At 38.1% G+C, this 21,279-nt stretch overlaps 2 protein-coding genes across 6 annotated transcripts; one reads left to right on the forward strand and one right to left on the reverse strand.

Moving 5' to 3' along the window:
- Positions 1-3,702: 3,702 nt before the first annotated feature.
- CPSF2 (cleavage and polyadenylation specific factor 2) lies at positions 3,703-17,443 on the reverse strand. Its single transcript, XM_051806622.1, has 15 exons — positions 17,352-17,443; positions 16,615-16,800; positions 14,982-15,141; positions 14,792-14,897; positions 13,152-13,281; positions 12,710-12,825; positions 11,967-12,154; positions 11,248-11,538; positions 10,065-10,165; positions 9,522-9,722; positions 8,745-8,897; positions 7,977-8,202; positions 6,225-6,524; positions 5,262-5,396; positions 3,703-5,159 (listed from the first exon to the last, which is right to left on the reverse strand). The coding sequence occupies exons 2-15, from the start codon at positions 16,761-16,763 to the stop codon at positions 5,067-5,069; spliced, it is 2,349 nt and encodes a 782-aa protein (XP_051662582.1). The 5' UTR covers positions 16,764-16,800; positions 17,352-17,443; the 3' UTR covers positions 3,703-5,066.
- A 16-nt stretch (positions 17,444-17,459) lies between these two features.
- On the forward strand, positions 17,460-21,074 carry NDUFB1 (NADH:ubiquinone oxidoreductase subunit B1). Of its 5 annotated transcripts, none has more exons than XM_051806717.1 (3): positions 17,460-17,578; positions 18,946-19,090; positions 20,751-21,074. In XM_051806717.1, the coding sequence occupies exons 1-3, from the start codon at positions 17,506-17,508 to the stop codon at positions 20,785-20,787; spliced, it is 255 nt and encodes an 84-aa protein (XP_051662677.1). In that variant the 5' UTR covers positions 17,460-17,505; the 3' UTR covers positions 20,788-21,074. The 5 variants fall into 5 exon arrangements, with proteins under 5 accessions (XP_051662677.1, XP_051662676.1, XP_051662678.1 ...); XM_051806716.1 differs by having other exon boundaries at positions 17,467-17,584; positions 18,949-19,090; XM_051806718.1 differs by having other exon boundaries at positions 17,491-17,578; positions 18,949-19,090.
- Positions 21,075-21,279: the final 205 nt, after the last annotated feature.

A 21,279-nucleotide genomic window follows, 5' to 3' on the forward strand; every position in this document is an offset into this window, starting at 1 on the left:
GAAGAACTGTTACCATCGACTCCAAGAGGAAGCAGATTAGGATCATGGTTTGAAATACCAGACTGTTTTTTGACTGCAACAGAAACTAAATTTAGACCCAGTTACATAAAAAATACTAATAGCCTTAACACTTTTAATCAGCATAAGAGGTTTAGAGATACACAAATGATTTCAGGTCTGTTGACTAGTTTTATAGTGCTTTTGCAATATTGTGCATTAGTAAAATCAGGGAGATTATGAAAGAAATACTGAAGCATAATAAAATTACGTAAAACATTTTGAAAAGCAGGCTATATAGAGTGACTCCAAACATTGGTTCTGATAGAAATTTTACCAGAATACACCATAAACATAACTTCTCTTTAGTCTCCTGCAGCATGGATGCTAATCTAACCAGGTAATGCAACTCAAATACCTCATAGGTTCTGAAAATAGGTTGGACTCTTCACAAATGCAGTATTAACTCGTGTGATCCTACGAAGGGCAAGGAATAAAACTCTTACTATCTTCATACTGTTGCAAACTGCTGATCCATAGCTAGCACAACAGCACAAAGCAATCTGGCAGGCTTTCAAATGCCAAGTCTGGCACGATGACGGGCAATATGCTCTGCCAGCTGTGCAACTCCTTCAGGAGCTGCAAAACAGCAGAAAAAAATAATTCCCTGATGATTTTAAGGACAGTTCACTGTTATGTCTTGGAGAGCACCTGCCAATAATTTATGAAGTAATGATTACATCATGCTCGGACCTTTTTCTCCATGGAAGCTAAACAAGTTCTCTGAAAACAATAGGAAACACCACAGTATTGTTCTAATACAAGTAATTACTTGGATAAGCTATACCTGTTGCCCCAGGCATGTGGTAAAATTACAAAATAGGTGGCAATGTTATCACACATCCCATCTCACACTTTTTTATATGTAAACATTTTCAGGTTCGCATACTGAAGCACATGCAACAGGCTAGTTAGCTAAATGTGGGTAATCATTTTTTTTTGCTGACTAGTTCTTTTTATTTGACCAGTTCATAGCAGCGTGATCAGAAAGCATTCCCTAGAAGCCTGTTCCTATCATGGTGTACTAAGCAGGTACAGAAACTGAACAGTCTGACAGTCCTACCAAGTTTTAGTGATGACTAAGTTCTATCTACATTCCACTTTTTCCTTTCAAGGATCTTTCAAAATCATCTTGTAGAAGTTTTCTGTACAATTTGAGCACTATCACTGATAAGGACATATTAGCTACCCACTTCAGAATTATTTCTAAGAAACATTGGTAGTAACAGGAGAGATAAGCATACTCTAAAACTTATCCAGATGGACTTAAAAGAGAAAAAACCCCACACTTTGAAGAAACTACTGTAAAATATACCTTAAGGCAAGTATTATCACTGATACCTGGCCAGTCACATTTTTTTGCTTTCTACAAAAATATAAACATGTGGAGAGGAAGCAGTAGTTTCTCCAGATTAGGTTAACTGCAATGGCTTTACTTAAAACTACAACCTTAAACCCCAATAAAAGGCTAGATACCAACCTCTGAGCTATTAATAATTTTTTCTTTGCTAGCACTTGTTCTGGGTGATTTAAACTGCCTCACTCCAAATAACAGTTCTTGTTCTGATTTACAGAGCTGTAAACCAGTCAAGCAAATGACTGTGCTGTGTGTCACAACGTTACAGTCCAGAACTGGTGAGACAACCAAACAAGATTTCTCCCAGACAAGGCAACCGAGTTAAGTGAGAACTTTAAGAAGGTATTGATGAAACCACCAGCTTGAGAAACAGCAACTCCAAGAGTTGTTGCTCAACAATGGTGTTGCTAAGAGTTCACTCTTCATAACTGACACTTAAATATTCCTATAAACTAATTAGCCACAAAGGAAAAAATAATTTTGGTTGTATCTAAAAATAAAAACCTTCAACATTTTGGAGATGGAGTTGTTATTTACTTGCAGAAGTTCTGATATTGTTATTGACATTAAATATTATGCTTTATTTTCTACTTTTTAAATACCAGGAAGGGCATGATAGCCACTACTAAACAACACAATGGATTCTTTTCATTGGTTTCCCCATGTAATTTTCCAAAGTCGACTCTACAAAAACTGGTATTAGCCTTTGAATCAAGTTTGACAGAAAGCTTGTGGTTTGACCACCATTGCAAATTTCTTTAAAAGTGTTTGTCAAAAGTAGCTTTTAGGGAAGTTTTTATCACTGAAAATGAAAACTCCTTAAGAAAAGCCTACACAACTGAAATAATGTATTTGCTCATTATGAAAATTGGTGACTGCCAGATTGCACTTACAAACTATACTTTTTGGCAGATGCTTAGCTCATTATCATTCAGTTGCTGAACCACAGATCCAGCTTGTATCACCTAAGAGGATTATGCAACAACAGGCAGGTTATTACTGCTTAAAGCTCATACAGCAAACTTGTTTCATCCTAATGTTCAGAGTTTCTGTGGATCCTTCTCTTCCAGGAAAACAGTTACAGGGTTTATTGGAAGTTCTACTAAAAAATGCAGGAGTGAGGTTAGGTTTTTTTTACTTCCTATCACAGTGGTCATACATAACCTATCACAGACAGTAAAGACTGAAACAATCTAGTTCTTCCATATCTTTATATCTATGCTCCTCTTTTACCAAGGTGAGGAATTTTTACTGAGCTAAAAGGAACTGCAACCATTGCTCAGAACTCCTCTGCCAGAAAACATTAAGACAGCCTTAACGACACAGAATTAAGAATTTTACTAACGTAGTTAATTAGTGTAGTTGATCTGAAACTACATGCTCTTTCATGCCTTGGTTAATACTGGTCAAGCAGTGTGATGTACACTAACAGTTCACCACGTACTGCTTAGCGTGCAGGGAGGACTTAGGACTGTTTGAAGTATTTTTAAAAATATATTTCAACAAGCAATTTTATAGATTCTTTCATCTAGTTTCATTATCCCATTCTGAACTACCACTGCTTTCTTACAGAGTTTTCTGACCTAAGATTCTGTTTACTGGATACATTTCTTTACCAGATTTGACTGCTAGAACACCTTCCCCAACACCCTCTTTTTAAAACCATGAAAACATCTGTAAAAGCCATGAAACAGAGTATCATACAGCATTCAGATCCTCAGTTAGGTGTTTTGCTCATACTTGAGCCTTTTCCTCAGTGATGGCACTAATTTGGGTTCTCTGTCAGCACACACCATTTAGCAACTGATAACACTAAAACTTGTATCAATAGGTTAGAAAACAAAACAAAACTGATAGAAAGGTTTATGATCACACTGCACTGTCTTTATCCTTTTCTTAAAAACAGCATTATTTTTAGTTTGATTTTCTAAGGGTTTTTTTCTTTATTAGCATATTCCGTGCAGGCATGTGTTATCTCTTCCCATCCTAAGCCCTCAAGTTAAAAGTCCTAAGGCCAACATGATTATGTACAAAGGAACTCACTTTATAAAAGTTCATTAGCATCAGTAACAATAGTAATACAATAGTATTCACCAACAAGTGTCCAACATCATGTAGATTTACATAGCTTTGCTACAAAACCAAAGCATTTCTACAAACTTCTGGCTGTCAATATAAGGGAAATAACCATTTTTCTAGACTGTTAAGGAAAAAAATGCACCATTGAGCCATTTAGTCATTCCTAGCCAAGATTTTCTTTGTGTAACAAAATACATTCTCACTCAGCATTACAAGTTTTTTACAGTTTTAATATATTGTTCTAGCAGATGGGGTTTTTTATTTAACATGGTCTTCATTTTTAAGTTACTATTTCAAACAGAATAAGTAGTTGTAGATCAGATAGAAAACTTTTATCAAGAATGAATTGTAAAGTAAATTATCCTTCCACTGAGCCCACACGGCTATTTTTGCCACTTTTTCCAAAGGTTTTATTTAAACACACACAACGAGAACACATTGCTGTTTTATGTGAAAAGCAAGCAACTCTCCACTGCCAAAGCCAGTGTTTCACACATGGACAGGGGAAAAAAGAAGTAAATAAACTCTTGAGAGGTCATTTGTTTGCATAAGTTAATATCTGAGAAATTAATACACTCAAAACTGTGCTCATCTTCACCTAAAAAGTAAGGTCAATTCCCAGCATCAGCAGATCCAGTAAGTCTCACTGTCAATTAGAATGGAACATGGCACAAAACCATTAAATACATCACATGAACTCAAGATTTCAAGAAAAAGGATCTTCCTGAACTCAACTCATGGCACTCTGAACAAACAGCAGTGCATGGATAAAGGCTCTAGACTTTGAAAAGTATTAAAATCAGAACTCAGAAACTATTTTATAGTTGCATAATGTTGCAAAAGCTAGGAGTTACAGAAGTTATTCTGAAGTACAATTACTGGATTTTAAACTGACTGAAAATATTATCCAATCTTCTTAGAGATTACTCTCCTAAGTAATTTTTTCATCCTGCAGATTAATACTTTACATAGAATACAAAATGCACTTTGAGAACAAATCAGTAAGATGGAGCCAGATTAACACGAGGGGAAAGTTTAGGTAGTCTAGCTTTAAGTGGGCTGCTAATAACGTACTTCAACTAAACTCCATTTAAAAAAAAAATATTCAAGACTGTTCTCTAAATCAAACTTGTTAAAAAAACCCGAACAACCCAAACCAAAAACAACCACATAGAAAACAAAATGAACAAAACCCATACTTGCCTATCTTATCTTATTTTAGAACAAAAGAATGACTTTTACATATTTTGTATTCTTTGGCAGGGAATCTATGAAACCAGAACACGTTCTGACAAGCTGAACCTTTGCTGAGAAGTGTTCATAGTCGTAAACTCATTTATAATGTGTTATGTGGGAGATGCCAAGTCGCAACAATTTGAAAGTCAACAACATGGAATGTACCAACAGATTTATGAAGGAAAACAGTAGCAGTTACTTACACGTTCAGGGTAGCTAACTGCTCTTTATGGATTAGGTTTCCCTGTATAAATTAGAAAACTACAAAATGTCAGAACTGGGAGAAATCTCCATTTTCTGTAAAAGTTCAAGTGAAAACACCTTTGCAGCACTTTCCTTAGACAATTGCGTACTGTTCGTATAGAAGGTCTCTTATCCTATAGAAGTCCTGACAGAGACAGCCTTCCAGTCCAATGCGCCCTGTTTCAGTCTGCAACAAAAGACATGTTTTGATTTATTATCTTTACACCGAGAAACTTAATTTTCATTTAGAATATTATTTACCAAAGAGTTTAAGACACAGAACACCTACCCTGCGAACAGCCACCAGATTGTTGCACACAAGCACTCCTCCCACGAATTCAGCTTGTATACCTTCTCGCAAGAGAACCTGCTTGAAGTCAGACAGTCTTGGCTCATTCATAAACACAGACTGATGTCCAAGAACCTTGAAAACAACACACACAATTTTAATACTTCTATTTAAGACCTTCCATTTTTACAAAGATCTCATTATTGCGTAGGCAGCAGTGTGGCCTAGACTATACAACTATAAATTACTGAAGACAAATGGAAAGCTGACAATGAAGATCCCTCTTCCAAGCCATGCCATGCCAGGAACAGAGCTGCAGCAAGCTGTACTGCTGATCAGTGCATACTTCTGTGATGGTTGTCATGAATTTGAACAGACTTTAGAGTTGTCTCCATAGTCATCTAGCTCCTAGAAAAGACTACACTTAGGACTGCGAAATAGTATCTTAAAAAGCAACTCTAGGATTAAAAAGCATTGGAATCATTCAACGAAAAGATAAAATGATATCTCCTCATATGCCAAGTATTTTAAGAGCAAAGACAAATTTACAGAAAAGCTAAATTCAATGAACTCTCAAATCACTACTGTAGAAGAAGATGTATGAATGTCAAAGATCTGTATTTCAAGGATATAAAGTATTTTCCACAGCATCGACAAAACATAATAAAATCCCAAAGTGACTAAACACCATAAATACGCTAATTAAAATCTTTCCTTCATAAATAGATGGCTCTGTATGCTAGGCACTGTTAGTGGATGTGAAAGACCATCCTCACTGATAAGCATTAAAATCTGAACAAAGAACAGCACCAGGTTTAACAAAGAGAAAACCAAACACGAAAACCCAGTTTCAGTTAGGCATCCAGTTGAGTTAAGATCAGTATCCACTTCTAAGCACTAGAAAAACACAAATGAATGCAGAGCTCTTCATAAAAGAAATTCAGATCAGCATCATTTCTGTACCTCATGAGGTGGCAGAGGTTCCAAAGTAGGGATGATTTCACTCTCCTCACACATCTCCTTGTCATCGTCACCAAAGAGGCTTTTCATGGCCTTCTGCTGCGCAATCACACTCGAGTCTGAAGAAGGCACGTCCACTTGCATCTCTAAGTCTTCGTCTTCCCTCAACTCTCCCTCTTCCAAAATAACTCCAGTATCCACTTTTGAAACCCGCATATCCAGAACACCATCAATCCAAGCTAACTCAGCATCCTTGGCTTTACAGAATTGAAGGGAGCTGACAAGAGAGTCTTTTAACCTGACCTGGGTTGCACAAAAATAAAAGCAGCAGAGATCAATACCTTTCTTGTCTTTGTTAAAATAAAAAAGAATATATATGACTGCAAGCCTGAGCTAAATTTACAGCAAGAGCAATAATTCCCTTTTAAAAAAACAGAAACCTTTTTTTGCAGCCATGGAGTTCCTTAGTTGGTCTTAGCAAATCCGTGAAAAGTTTCTATAGATACATTTAGGTTATTGAAGAGCAGTTCCAAATTTCAACCCTCCAAAAAATTATAATTAATATTTTATTGTAAGAAAGGATTTTGTAAATATCAGAGTGACCTTACTCTGATTCCTCTGGTGCACTCTAGGACTTTAAGCTCTACTCTTAGAGACTGTTCTCCACATAAGATGGCACACGATTCCCATAGTGGAATCAAGGCTGCAACTGTTTGAAGGATACAGCAACCATCTACCCATCTGCAGCACGGTCCACTCAAAAGACACTGCAGTTCTCATGCTTCACTCATATCTATTATTTTCAAATTCAACGTCTCCACTGTACTTCTCCTGTGTCATTTCTAACACACTAGTAATTCCCACAGCTTTAAAAAAAACCCAAAAAACCCCATCAACAGCTAACAGACAAAATGCAGAAAACAAGCCGTTTCAAGTCTGAATTTTCTGCTTCCTACAGGGTAAGACATTTTTCTCTGGAAAGAAGCAGAAGTACCTTTTTCAACAATTCCACCAGTGTTTTTCTATTAACTTAAAAAGGATAAAGGAATAAAGGACTAATGCAAAAAGTTCCTCTGGAGACACTTCCCTCTAAACAATTTCAAAAACTGAACTGGGACCATACACAATTTTTACAAAATTCACACAAGTTATCCAAGTTTCCTTATTTAGGACTTAATATATTGCATTTAATTTTCATGGCTAGCACAGAGCAATACATTATCACAACCTCACTTTTCAAGTTTCATCATATAAGCTGTTTTTTGAGGGTATGGGTGTCTTATTTATTTTTATTGTTAACTTGCTCCTAACTTTACATATTTATTCTTAGGTACTGTTTAAGTATGAAGAATTTTTTTTCTCTTTGCTCTCTAAGGCTCCCTTTCAGATTTCAAAGAGAATCCTGGATTGCAACTAGTATACAATGGTACTCTAAATAAAGGCATTATAAATTTCTTAATACTTCAAAAAAGTAAACTGATGTTCCCATGGACACCAGCCTTGCCTTTTGCACTACTCGTAAAAACACACTGATCCCATGTTTAAGCTTTCAAACACTAATGAATAATAAGCATCAGAAGAATGTTTACCTAGAACACAGAAAAACACTAATGCCTCAATCACACAAAACCAATTGTACACACAGGTAGTTCCTCCTCTCCTCTCCCAAGGAAGTGAGGGCCAAATCTGAGTCTGCCAATACAGCTCTACTACAACCCACAGCAGTGACACAGCTAACAAATTCCAGCACCTTACCTGGTAAATGTGAGTTTCGCTGGTTGCATCTACAGTTTCATGAAGTTTGGGCATGTAAACTTTAATATCTTTTCCACCAAAAGCTCTGCAACATTCTGCAAGGTCCTGACTGGCCTCAGGTGGTCCATGGACAATGACCAGTTGTCTTGGTTTCATTTGGTTAATAATTTTTTTAATTGAGTCCCCATCTGAGCGTCCTTCATAGTCAATGTATGTAACTCTGGCTCTAGTGTGAATTAAAAATTGTTATTTTTTAGTTTATAAGATAAACCTTTGAGTGCTCCAAAATACTTAGTCTAAAGACAGAAGATATTTTTAAACTATTCTACATCAGCAAAAGCTATCAGCACAAGGTATATTATGGATGAGTAAAACACAGAGTTGTGAAATATCAGGATGTATTGTGTATTTAACACTATAAATTCAAAAAATTCAATTACAGAGTTATCCAGAACATGAGATAAGCAAATTTGAATATGTTACCCTTTTAACAAAACATGTTTTAGTATCTATGCTAACATACTACTGTATCATTTGTTCTACCTCTTCCAATTGTCTCCATCGGACAAACCAAATTTCTTAAGAGTGGGAAACTGTAAGACTCCATCCTGTGCTCCCAGAAAGACTAGTAAAAAACTTGGCTCAGGGAAAAAACAAACAAAACCCAAGTCCTTTCCCAGTTTCTTAAATCCAAGCTATCCTTTTACCCAGTTCACACTGTACTCATGCCACGATTCTAGCAGAACTGACGGGAACAAAGTCACTCACTTAATTTCCATGGATTCTGTTGCAGAAATACATTTGGTAGGAACATCTGATAAATCCTGGTCCATAGGCTCCTCTCCATTCGTCAAACCAGACTCTAATTTGCTTTTTTCTTCTTCTGTTGCTTGAAGTTCTGGAACTAGAAAATCCTCAGGTCTAAAGAATGAAAGGCATTTTGCTTTTAATAGTCTTAGAGTAAAACCAAAGCACTATATAATATAAAACCAAACAATGCTAACTACTCCTACTGAGATTTTTTACAACTGTTATTGCCAACAATTTTATTATGTTTGCCTTCACTATTTCCATACTTGAACAGAGTTCATTTGGGAAATATCACCTTCCTATCTTAAAAAAGAACTTAAATAACTTGGGAAATACTAGCAAGTCAAGAATTTCTAGCAAGTATTCCTTATGCAGAGAGGACAAATATCACTAGATTTTTCAAGGATGAACAGTGTTTTTTCCCCTCATACATTTATCAACATGTGTGTAATTTAAAGCAGAAAAAAGTCATGTTAAAAAAATTTTAAATCTTCTATCTTATAAGATTAAAAAAAAGGCCTGGAGTGAAAATACATCCTAAGAGGTGTGAACACAGATCAAGGATCAGCACTTTGCAGCTTCAATCCTATCATAAGCTTCATGTGAGACTTAGCAGTTGGAAAGAGTATATAACAGTGGTGCAAAAGAGACAAAATGATGATTATTTTTTTAATTACTTCTATTTTTTAATTACTTCATAGCTACTACATGTTAGTATACATTGTCACCACACACTTGATAATCTCGCCGTATTCATCCCATTTAATTCTTTCTTCAGGGGCTGGAAACATTGGATAAGATTTCTTTGCCTGTTTGAAGAAGCTTCCTTTTCGGCTACCTTCGCCTTTCATCATCAAATCATGTTTGGTTTTATGTACAGTTGGCTGATCAATATCCTCTTCAGCATCACTCTCATCACTGGAATCGATATCTGCCCTGAAATGACATTCCAAAAAAAAAACCAACCTAGCACTTCTTTTTTCATTCGGGTTTCATATTACGTAAACACACTGACTGGAAAATAACAGCTGACATAACACTAACCCAGAGCAAGGGCAGTTTATGTGTCGGAGAGAGAGCTCACAGTCAAATGGCAGATGAAACAGGCCTATCAGAACAACAGATTGAAGACAACCACAACCCTCAGTGCCCTCAGACAAGTCTACCAAAGCTATAATTTTCATTTATCCCTGTAAACAGTATAAGGAGCAGAATGATCACACAGAAATCCCAACTCGAATCGTGCCAGCAGAATGCAAGAACACCAAATACACTTACTCTTTAGACTGCTCTAACTTCTTAGCTGCTTCTTTCTTTAGCTTCTCCTTTTCTAGGTAATCTTCAAGTTCTTTTCCTTCCAACTTGACACGTTTTCTCAACTGCAGATAGAATTAAAATTAATGTTATTGTGAGTAGTTGACATGATTTTAATACTTCTCCTACATACTGCTACTAAGAATATTTGTACTTAGGTACCAAGGGCAAGTACAACTTGTATGTCACATACAAGACACGATTATGCAAATGTGCAGCACATCAGCAAGGGAACATTGTGATATTATCCATCAACAGAGTCTACGTTAACAGAAAAGCATTTTTAAAACTATTAAAATCAATTAAGCGTTACAAAAAGCTCTTGAAACACCTTCAGGAAATCTCTCTCCAACAAATGAAGGCAAGTACTCTGAGATGACCAGTGGTTTTTAAGTTTTCTATCAGTAACATCAAACCAGAAGAACCTGGCAAAGTCATACTAGCTGGCAAAACAATGGTAAGTTTTTTTTCTTGTTTTCTGAAAATCAAATTATAATATAGGTCACTTTGAATTAAACTCAATTCTAGTAATAATCTAACACTGTAATTCAGTGCTTCCAGTCAAACTAAATCTAAAATAAAGTTGCTTCATCAGGATTGAAAATATCACTGCAATCACAGGGGACTCCCACAAATCAACAACATTTACCAGAGAGAAGTAGACACAGGTATATAGATTATTGAAAACAAGAACAAAAATTGTGTTATAATTTCTACAGTTTGCTTATTTTTCTAATCCTGGTGGGATATATTATACTAATTTGACTTGGTTCTCCCCTCATCCAAACCAGGACTATTTTCCAGCAAGACTAATCCATCGTATATGGTGATCTGTACATCAACTGCAAGCAGATATTTTCTATTATAACAAAAACAAGAAGGGAAGCATTGCCTAAAGATAAATATGTAGAAAGAACTTCATGCTCAGTTCAATGGAGTATTAATTTTGCCACACCAGCAAAAAGTTCCCAATATGAGACATATTTTTATGTATGTTTATCCACAACTGATTAAATATGCACCAAGACTGGTTTCAGATTTCTCTCCATCACTAGAAGTGTTCTCAGATCAAAAAGGAAACTTAAGTTCAGCTTTGCCCATATTCCCCCAGATGGTCAACAATAAAAAACTTTGAGACAATTCTTACCTCAATATCTATAACTTTTTCAGAGGGATTGTCAATCAGGAATCGTGCTAATGTTCCAGGTGTAGTGCGGTAAGTTAAAATTATAGAGTTTTTGGAATCCTGGCACCACTGAATGAAAAGATCTCTAGAAAACCCACACTCCAAGTCAGGCTGACTGGCAAGAACAACTTTTGGACTAGGCACTCGAGCCAGATCAGACAGACTGTGACATAAGGAGAGATGGCGGAACTGAAAAGGGTTGTTTCTCTTGTCTTCAAAGCACCTCATCAACTTGTCACTCATCCACTCAACCTAAAATACGTAGTGAGAGAAAGTTATCTGTAAGAATACAAGTTCTACAATTAATGTGCAAACACGATGTGAAGTACAGGATGCAATATGCTCATCATTACACCAATGCTTCTCATTGTAAGAACAGAAATAATGCTGAGCATAAACAACACCTACAAATACGCTACAGCAAACAAATACTTTAAGTCCTCCTTTTCAACAGCTATAAACTTGCTAACAAGTCTTGTGATAAAAAGAGAAACGAGTATCAACAAACACGCCCATAGCCATGACTGGACTGTTACTTGATCAAAAGAATTGAGACACAAATATGCACTACAGAATAAAGACACTCCCCCAGTATTTTCCATTTTTTACTGTGAAAAAGAAAAGCTTCTGCATACACATTCCATTCCTCTTCATAGTTGCATTTCAAAACCAAAACAAACCTGTGATTTAGAGAATTCCACTACATTGTAGCTGACATTATTCAGAAGTGCTAGAGAGTAGACTCCCAACCCTGCATCTTTTGTTCTCCAGATCTGATCAAGAAGCTGAGCAAGTTCCAGAACTCTGCCTGCTGTATCCACGGCTATCAATACATTTCCATCACCTCGTAATGTCTCCAAAACATTAGCTGAGAAGAATTAAAAACAAAATAAAAGCCTACTTATACTTTGAACCAAAGTTAGAATGTGTGTGGTGTAGCTTGGGGTTTTTTTGTTTGTTATACCACTCTAGCAATCATAATCAAAAGCATACTGCACACAGAAATAAATTGAACTTCAAAAGACATCCAAAGCCACATTTCCACCAAAATTAAAGGGAGCTGGAGCTTTCTCTATCTGAAGATCTCATTGCCTTGATACTTTTTCTTTACTTTGTTTTTTTAATTAAAAAATGTCAGTAAAATGGAGTTTAAAAAAAAGAATGTGATGAGGAAGGTAATTTAAAAATCCCTGAAGTGATTTATCAATACTGGGTAAAATGCACTGCTTTCAAATACAGTTCGTTGTTTTTAGGAAAACATTTAACTCACAGGATCAGTACCACCAGAAAAGAGTAATTCCAAATTTGTTAAGTTTTGATAAGGGTTCTTAGTTTAGATGCTGATGAATTTCACACAGAAAAATAAATTGCAGTGGCTAATAAACCACATTAGTGCTATGTTTCAAGCCCAAACAATACATACTCAGCAGCTGTTCATCCCTTTGCTTCCTCCTGGGTTGCACATAAGTAGCATTAAATGAATCTGTAATAAGCAACGAAGGTCTGCTCAACATTTCCAAGGAACATCCGTTCAGATGGCTGCGGAAAAAAGGCAATAATCTCACTTTTTGCATTTCTACTTTATGAGAAAAAATAAGAAAGCTATCTTCCAGATATTTGCATGTACAGAAATCAAACTCCTCAGCTGCTGAATGCTTCCTGCTTCAAACTTACAAAAAAAAAAAATTAATAGAATAAAGAAACCCGGAGCTAATGCTTGCTTCAAACCAATTAATCTGGATGCAAGCAAAATTAGTGGTCTTACTAGAACTGGAAATGCACTTCTGCTTCCATACCTCTTTATCACACACTAAATGATGCATGTCTAACATAATATATAAGAAACATTGCTATCTTGAACTTACATCTCCCTCTTGTGGTTGAAATCAACTGCATAAACAATTTCTTCCTCTCCATCCTTGACAATCTTCCAAATTGTGCCTCCTATCATGTGACCAGCTGGCAATGGTGTGATTGACAAACCATGTCCTTTGCCTACAAAAGTTTTCAGTATTTTAGATACATTACATGTATTAAAACCCATTACTCTGAACAAGAGATAGTAACTTTAAACAACTGAATACCTAAATTATTAGTCAGACAAAAAGTTAACTTAAGTATGAAAAAGCAGTAATATCTGTCCTTGCCATCTAACCAGTAACTTCAAAATTTGTTGCAATTCACTTCTCTGTTTCCTCCAGAATAAAGAAACTAAAGTGAAGATCACTTCCTCCCTCCACCTCCCACCAATACTCAGAGGCACTGCAGAGCTGCTGTGACTATAGACCTAAATAACAGTAAATTATACAGCAAACATATCACATGAAAGCAAGTGCCCTGGTGAAACTCAGATCCCTCTCTGGGGCAACACCGAATGTTTACTGTATCATTCAATGTTGAGGTACTTAGAGAAACTTATATAAATTACACAAACTAGAAGTTTTCCAGAATGACAAACACACAAGTCAAATCATAGCAGGAAAGGTGTTCAGGCGCTGTAGGCAGGGATGACAGAATTTTTCAGCATCCAATGCATTTTTTTAATGTGGTGTTGCTCCTTGTCACTGATACTAGCCTGCATCTTTGTCAGATTAAAACTAGACCACCCATGATCATTACTCACTGACTGCTGCATGAAGTGCACAGTAATAGTTAATAATTAAACATAATCTTCTCAAATACCTCCACTGAGTCTTTTCAAATCATCTCCATTAAACATGAAAAAAGTTAATTGTTTAAAAAAAAGTTAGACACTAAAATTACTCTTTAGATGTAAAAACTGGCAGCATAGACAAAGCTTTCCTACAAATATCTTGAAAAGAGGCCAGTACTGTTTCAAGGATAATATCTTATTTCTATTTTTCAAAGAACAACGTAAGTATTTTGGCAAGCACCATTCCATGAACTGTGAGATACTGCATTTCAGAGACAAAGTGCTGGTGGTCAGCCTGTATGTGTCCCTGTTCAAGAAGAGGGTTTCCATTTCATTCTGACCTTTACATTCAATAAGAGTGAAAAGCTGCTGAGTCTCCAGCTGCCACAGTTCCTAGGAATCAACTACACTGAGTACAGTTGAGTCAGTGAAGACTCCTCATTAAATCAACCACATGCTGTAACTTCATCTCTGCAACATATCCCTGCTCCAGAAAGCTTTCCTTTGTGTTACTGATTATGAAAAGTTCTGAGGTATCTACCACTAGACATAAGTAAATGCTTTTAACAGACAGGAGCAAATTCCAAGAAAAGTTACAAAAACACAAAAGAGAAACAAATGTCTCCCAACACTCTTTGACAGGACCTCCTCCACATTAAGTGAAAATCCTACCCATTTCTACATATAATTACTGAGGCAAACATTCTGCTGCCCCGACACAGGGCTAATTCAATCAGCACTGCAAGACACATAATGCAGAATTTACTGCCTCTAAAAATGTTACTTTAACTCTTAACGACTCTGTTGCCTTTAAATAAAAGTAATTTCTTGAGGCTTTGGTGACAACTTTACCTTTCAAATTCACAATCTGAGAAAACTTCAGCTGTTGTATCTTATCAAAGGCTGCATCTACATCATCCAATGTAAAGAGTGTGAAATCTTCAGTATTATGGCGGGACTAAAATAAAAAAAGAGGTACAGAGCATTCAAACACTCCACTGTATCAAAGGTGTTGTGTATGAAAGTATCAACTTAAATGTACCTGGTAGAGATCATACATAAACATCTGTCCCATTTTATATACAGGAATAGTTGCATAAATGGCACAATTCAACCCCATTTTTCCAACTGCATATGGAAGTGCACCAAGGTGTAGAGGGTCGGGATGAGAAAGAAGAACAGCATCAACCTGGTGTACATGCCTATAAAGAAAGGGACAACAAAAGCCATTGAAAAGATTTCCATATGGTGTTATATACCTCCTATTAGAGCTATTTAGAGAATACATACACAGTCTGAATGCCAAACAACAAAACTGAAACCCTTCAAGGCTTGAAAAAGCTTTAAAAATCATAATTAAAAGTAACAGTTATTTCCTAACGTTCGAGTACTTAAAAATGCAAGTGACTTTTGAAAACATAACTTTGAAGTCTGAAAGATCTAAGTTTCACATCAAATTCCTGATTAAAAAGACCATAACATATATGTGGACACTAGAAAGTAAATTTACTGAGAGACCAAAAATATTATCAGCGCAGATGTGCTACAAATGGTTTATACATCTAAAAACAGACCACAACTTATCTTCTGATAAGAAAGACCAACTAAAAGGACCAAAGACACAACAATTCTTAAATTGATAAGGATCGAACCAAAATCTATTTCTTTAAAAAAAAGAAAAGGTCAAATATATCATTTAAGAAAAGTGGCACATCATTTGGGGAGATTTTATTAATTTTAAAAACAGATTCTTTTTTTCTTGCAAAGTGTTGCATAAAATAAGAACTCAGATTAATAACTTTCTGCATTTCATAATTGAAAAACTTGAGGGCATAAAACATGTAACAAATGAAAATACAACTTGGGTTGAAAGTTTTTTGTTTCCTTGTATAGGAACTCGGGCACATACATTCTTCTTGATGGCTGTTATGAAAAAGTGAATTTTATCTAATTGCTTCTCAGATAATCAAAAAATTTTATAAATTATCCTTAGCACCTAATAATCCTCCATTAATAGACTTCAAGCACTGCAAGACTGTGAACGCTAGAAAAGTGAATCTATAAAACTAGCATCATAAAGTTTAGTTTTTAGTTTCAATTCTAACTTGGTAATCAGCAAAGCTCCTTGCTGTACATCTGCAGAAGTTCAGTACTAAAGTCTAGATAGGTTTTCGTTTGTCGGTTGTTTTATTCCCTTTGCAGGGCTGGAGAACTGACAGAAGCTGTTTTCCTGACTGACAGTCTGTTCAACTTGAAACAAAAGGCAAGAGTAGAACCACTGTGTATTCAGTCGACACATGTTTCGGCTTCTTCCATTTAAAACTTAGTTAAGCATTCTAAATCAGTTTAGAGACAAGGTCAGTCTCCCATAAACTCTGCTGTGTCACATTTATGAAAAAAACCAAAACATCCAAGCCAAAACAAGCACAGGACAGCTTAAGAATTACAGTTAATAGATGTAACTAATTGGACAGACAAGAAAAAATCCCAAGTTTTTACTGGAAAGACTTCAGCAGTGTGATTCCTTTCACATAAAACACATGCCAAACAAAAAATAAAAGAACAATTTTGGATTTAACACCACATACACATATTATTGCATGGAATTTTGGAAACTTTCAAGACAGGACAAGGCCTATTAAAAAAAAAAAAGGTGTATGAACTGAACTACTTACTTCCTCAGAGAATCAATAATATCCATAGAAAAGTTTTCATCCCAGCCACAGTCCAAAAGAAAACGAAATTCATCTACTTGCAACAGATAACAAAGGGCAGATTCCTCCTGCACCCCTGAAAGCGTAGTTAACTTGATAATCGATGTCATTTTCCTCTCCAAGTGTTTAATCTCCAAAAGAACTAATCTGAAGGGGGCAGAAGAAAATGTCTCATTTACTAACACAAAGAAAAAAGTCTATTTATTTAGATCTAGCTTCATACATTCCTGAAAATATGCAGGGTAACGGTGTTAACAATGTTCAATACAGCTGCTGGATACCAACTAAGTCTCAAATAGTAACGTTCTACCGTTATAGGTCTTCTGTTATAGAAAGAGGGGGTTTGTTGTTTGGGTTTTTTTAACAATATATAACTGTATAAAGCTTAAAAAAAAAAAAATAAAAAATCGCTAGAAGCAGCGCAGTTAAGAGCAGCTTCCCGGGGCCGGACGGGGGCACTCGGAGATGGCGCACCCAGGGCCGCGACCCCTCCAACGCCCCGAGCAGGGGCACAGAGCCCGCGCTCCGCACGGGGGTCCGGGGCTCCAGCGCCCGCCGGGCCCCGCCGTCCAGGTCCGGCCTGACGGGGCGAGTCTCGCCGGGTGGGAACGGCGTTTCGGGTACGAGCCCTGCGCCCACTGCAGTCGGTGAAGAAGAGGACGAGGAGGAAGCGGAGGAGGAGAAGGAACAGCCGCTACCTGAGGCGCTCAGCCCGGCCCGGCGCGCGCCGTACCCGCCGCCATCTTGCGGGAGGCGGGGAGGAGGGGATGCGCAAGCGGAAGGGTGGCGGGCGACACCACCGCGAGCCCGCCTGGGGGGGGGAAACGTGCCCCCCCCGCTCCTGCGTGGCCCATGGTCGCTCCCAGCCCGCCCGTTCCCAGTGCCCTTGGTGCGGCCGCAGCGGGGCCCGGCGGCGCGAGCGGCGGTAATGGTGGGGCCGCGCGGAGGGCGGGAGCGCTGGGGGTGCTTCTGTGGGACAGATGTCACAGTTCCGCGGGTGGTTCTGTGGGACCGATGTCACACTTCTGCGGGTGGTTCTGTGGGACCGATGTCACACTTCTGCGGGAGTCCCTCGCTCCCTCCACAACCCCTTCGGCCGGGACACGGCGCCTCAGCCTCGGAGCTTTCTGACGCTCTTGCCCCTGCGGCCAGGGTCGTGCGGGAGCGGTCGGGGTCCCAGGCGGGCGGGGGCAACGGAGGCAGGCTGTGGCAGGGCCCTGTCGCGGGGGAGCGCGGCCCGGGCCGCTCCCAGGGCCGGGGCCGGTGCGGGGGCAGTGCCTCCCGCCCGCTCCGCAGAGGGTGGGTGCGCGGCCGCCCCACAGCGGCCGCGGCGGGAGCGGCGGCGCCGGTGCCCGAGCGCGGGGCCTGGCTCTGGGGGACACTGCCGTGGTGTCGAGCTTAACTCCCTAACCTGGAAGGGATTGGTTGGGTTGGAAAGGTTTGCTGTACCTGTTTATTCTGGAGAAGGGAAGACTGAGAGGGGATCCCATTAGTGCATATAAATATCACAAACGCGGGTGCCAGATGCATGGTGACAGACTCTTTTCAGTGGTGCCCAGCGATAGGACCAGGAGCAATGGCCATAAACTGAAACACAAGAAGTTCCACCTCAACATGAGGAAGAACTTTATGTTAAGTTTGGCAGAACATTGCAACAGGCAGCCCGGGAAGGTCATGGAGTCTCCCTCTTTGGAGGCATTCCATACCCACCTGGACATGTTCCTGTGTCACCTGCTCTGGGTGACCCTGCCTTGGCAGGCGGATTTGGACTGGATGATCTCCAGAGGTCCCTTCCAACCCTAACGATTCTGTGATTTTAGAAATGTTCTTTCTTATCTGTCAGCTCCCTGCTGAATGTGCAGCTTGTCTTTCAGTCTTGATACAGGTAATAAAGCATCCATCTACAGGAGTTTAAATTATAGATGTGTTTGTTTTACGTGGATGTGTTCTGTTTTACAGAACAGCAAACTTGTGTAGAGATGCTTTAATGGGTAGATAGCTCTTTAAAATGGAACTATTTCATCAGGGATATCTTAAAAGAGATGTTCTATTTCTCTCTCTGTTTTAGGATGAAATCCTCTTTCCCAGGGTGAAGAGTTAATTAGGATTATTTCTAGGAAACATAGGTATGGGTTTGAGAACAGCACATGTCTCTTGGGAAGTGTGTGATGGCCTTCATGTTTATTATGTGGTTGTAGAATCCTTGTAAGTGAGAGTAAAGGTGCCAAGTATGCAACAGTTTCCATGTGCAGATTTGTTAGTAATTCTTACCTGTTATGCTTTCCTTTCTAGCAGTCATGGTGAATTTACCACAAGTTGTGCGTGATCACTGGGTCCACATCTTTGTTCCCTTGGGATTTGTGATTGGATGCTATTTGGACAGATGGAATGATGAAAAACTGTCAGCTTTCAGAAACAAGAGCTTATTATATAGAAGGTCTGCTTTATGATGCTTCTTAAATATATATATATAGTTATTTTGCAAAGTGCTTCTTTTTGAGAGTTTTAAATATGACTAAAAACCCCAACAGTCAAAATATTAAAGGAAAGAAGTCCCTAAAAATTTCATCAAGCATTCATGAAGTGTTTTAGGTCACTAAATTGGGTCTTTAGGAGCCAACTTGTTTAGGAAAGAAAGGATTATTAACTGCTATGAAGTTCCTAGTCATGAAATGTGTAGAACACTATTTTGTCTCTCTCTAAAAGTTCAGCGGGAAACACAGTGCTTGAATTTTAGTTTTCTGTCTTAAATTATCACATCACTTTTTAACTAAACACTTGTATAAATGTATGTTATTTAAAAATAATAACCAAGGTTTTAAAAATTAACTTCTTTTGGCAACTGCTATATCTTTACTGAATGATGTGATTATATCACCATCATCATGGCTGGGCTTCACGAACGAAGATTTGGGAAGGGCTCTACCCACATTTGCTACAAGCACGCTGGTGGCTAAAAAGGCCAAGATAGACATGTCCGGTTGCAAAAGGCACAACAGAAAGACTCCTTAGGAGGTATATTCTGCAAGACACGATCCTTTCTGTGCTGTCTTTTCTCCTCAGGAGTGATCCTGTGTGCTTTCTCAAAGGCATCAGCAGCGTTATAGATGGTGTGTCTCCAGACCTCCCGATTGGAGGCCAGGGTAGACCAGTTATGTTGATCAATATGGCCGAGGCTGAGATGTTGTTTCAGGGAGTCCTTGTATCTTCTCTTTGGGGCTCCTCTCATGCGGCAGCCGGTGGCAAGTTCACCATAAAGCAGGATCTTAGGGAGGCGGTGGTCCTTCATCCTGGAGACGTGCCCTGCCCAGCGCAGCTGTGTTCTCAGTAACGTGGCCTCAATGCTTGTAACTGCTGCCTGCTCTAGAACAGACGTGTTAGTCACATTGTGATTATATACACTGACGAGTTTGGGTTTACTGACTGTGACTTCTCAGGGAGAATTTAGGTTAGAGAACTTCAGGCATTGCTTCATCTATGTCAGTTCTAATTCTGTATTAGATTATAGGGTTAACAAAACGAGAAAAAAAAATCATGTTGCATAGTATGGATTAAAAATAGCAGTGTTATCAGTTTGCAGGTGATTTTTTTTTTTTCAGCTCTGGTCTCACCTAAATTTTTGAGTAAGAAAGCAAACTTATGATATAATCCACCCCACAGGTGCCTTAGCACTTTTCTTAACGGCAGTTGCTGTGAACTTGGGATGCTGTTTAAGCATCTTGCAAAAATACTCTCTGATTACACACCTACCTCTCTTTCCACTAAAGTAATGAATTATTGTATTTAAAAGAAATAGAATTTTTCATTATGGATCCGATTAAAAGTGTGTTAACTCCTTAGAGGTCAGGTGTTCTGTGCTACCATTTAAATGAATGGAAATAAGAGGACTCAGTCTGTTCAAGCTTTGGAAAGAAACGAGGAAGTTTATCAGTATTGAAAGATTTTTAACTGACAACTGTTGCAAGGAAAGTTAAATTTATACATAAATCTCAAAATTAAGCTATTGTAGAAAAATTAATCACATTTATTAGTAACTATTCTATCAAAAAAAATCCTAATTTTAGTCTCTTCCCTCTGTTTTTCTTATTTCTACACAGGGAGTTGAAGCCTGGTGAAGAAGTGACATGGAGATAAGAGCTGCCGATGAAAATGAAGACATTTTTGTTTGATTCATCATCTTATCTCACATGTTGAAAGAACAGGATTATGATTTTTACCCTGAGAGCATACCACAGAAAAGGACACCTGCATTTCCTCAGTGCTAGTTCAATTTCCAATGTTACTTTTTGAAGTTGATTTGATTACATGACTAATAGGTGTCCGGGAATTCCATTAGTCCATAAGTGTTGAGAACATTTTGTCCTGTACTCTGGAAGTGAGAAGGAAGAATTATGTAATAAAGAAAAACTATGCAAAAATAATTTATGCTGTTATTTATCTGTATGGTATGGAATCTGTGTATTGAAATGGATTTTATATGGCCAGCTGCTGTGCTGCCCGTGCCTGGCACCTTCCGTCAGCAGCGGTTCGTTCCCTAATTTATGAACTATTTGAAGTATTCCTTCAAAGGAATACTTCACATAGACCCAGAATGTGGTTGGCAGTTGCTTGGTTTTTTAACTGACA

Source organism: Manacus candei, unplaced genomic scaffold (genome assembly GCF_025592945.1).
Source record: "Manacus candei isolate 608988 ecotype Guabito, Panama unplaced genomic scaffold, ASM2559294v1 h1tg000067l, whole genome shotgun sequence".
NCBI lineage: Eukaryota > Metazoa > Chordata > Aves > Passeriformes > Pipridae > Manacus > Manacus candei.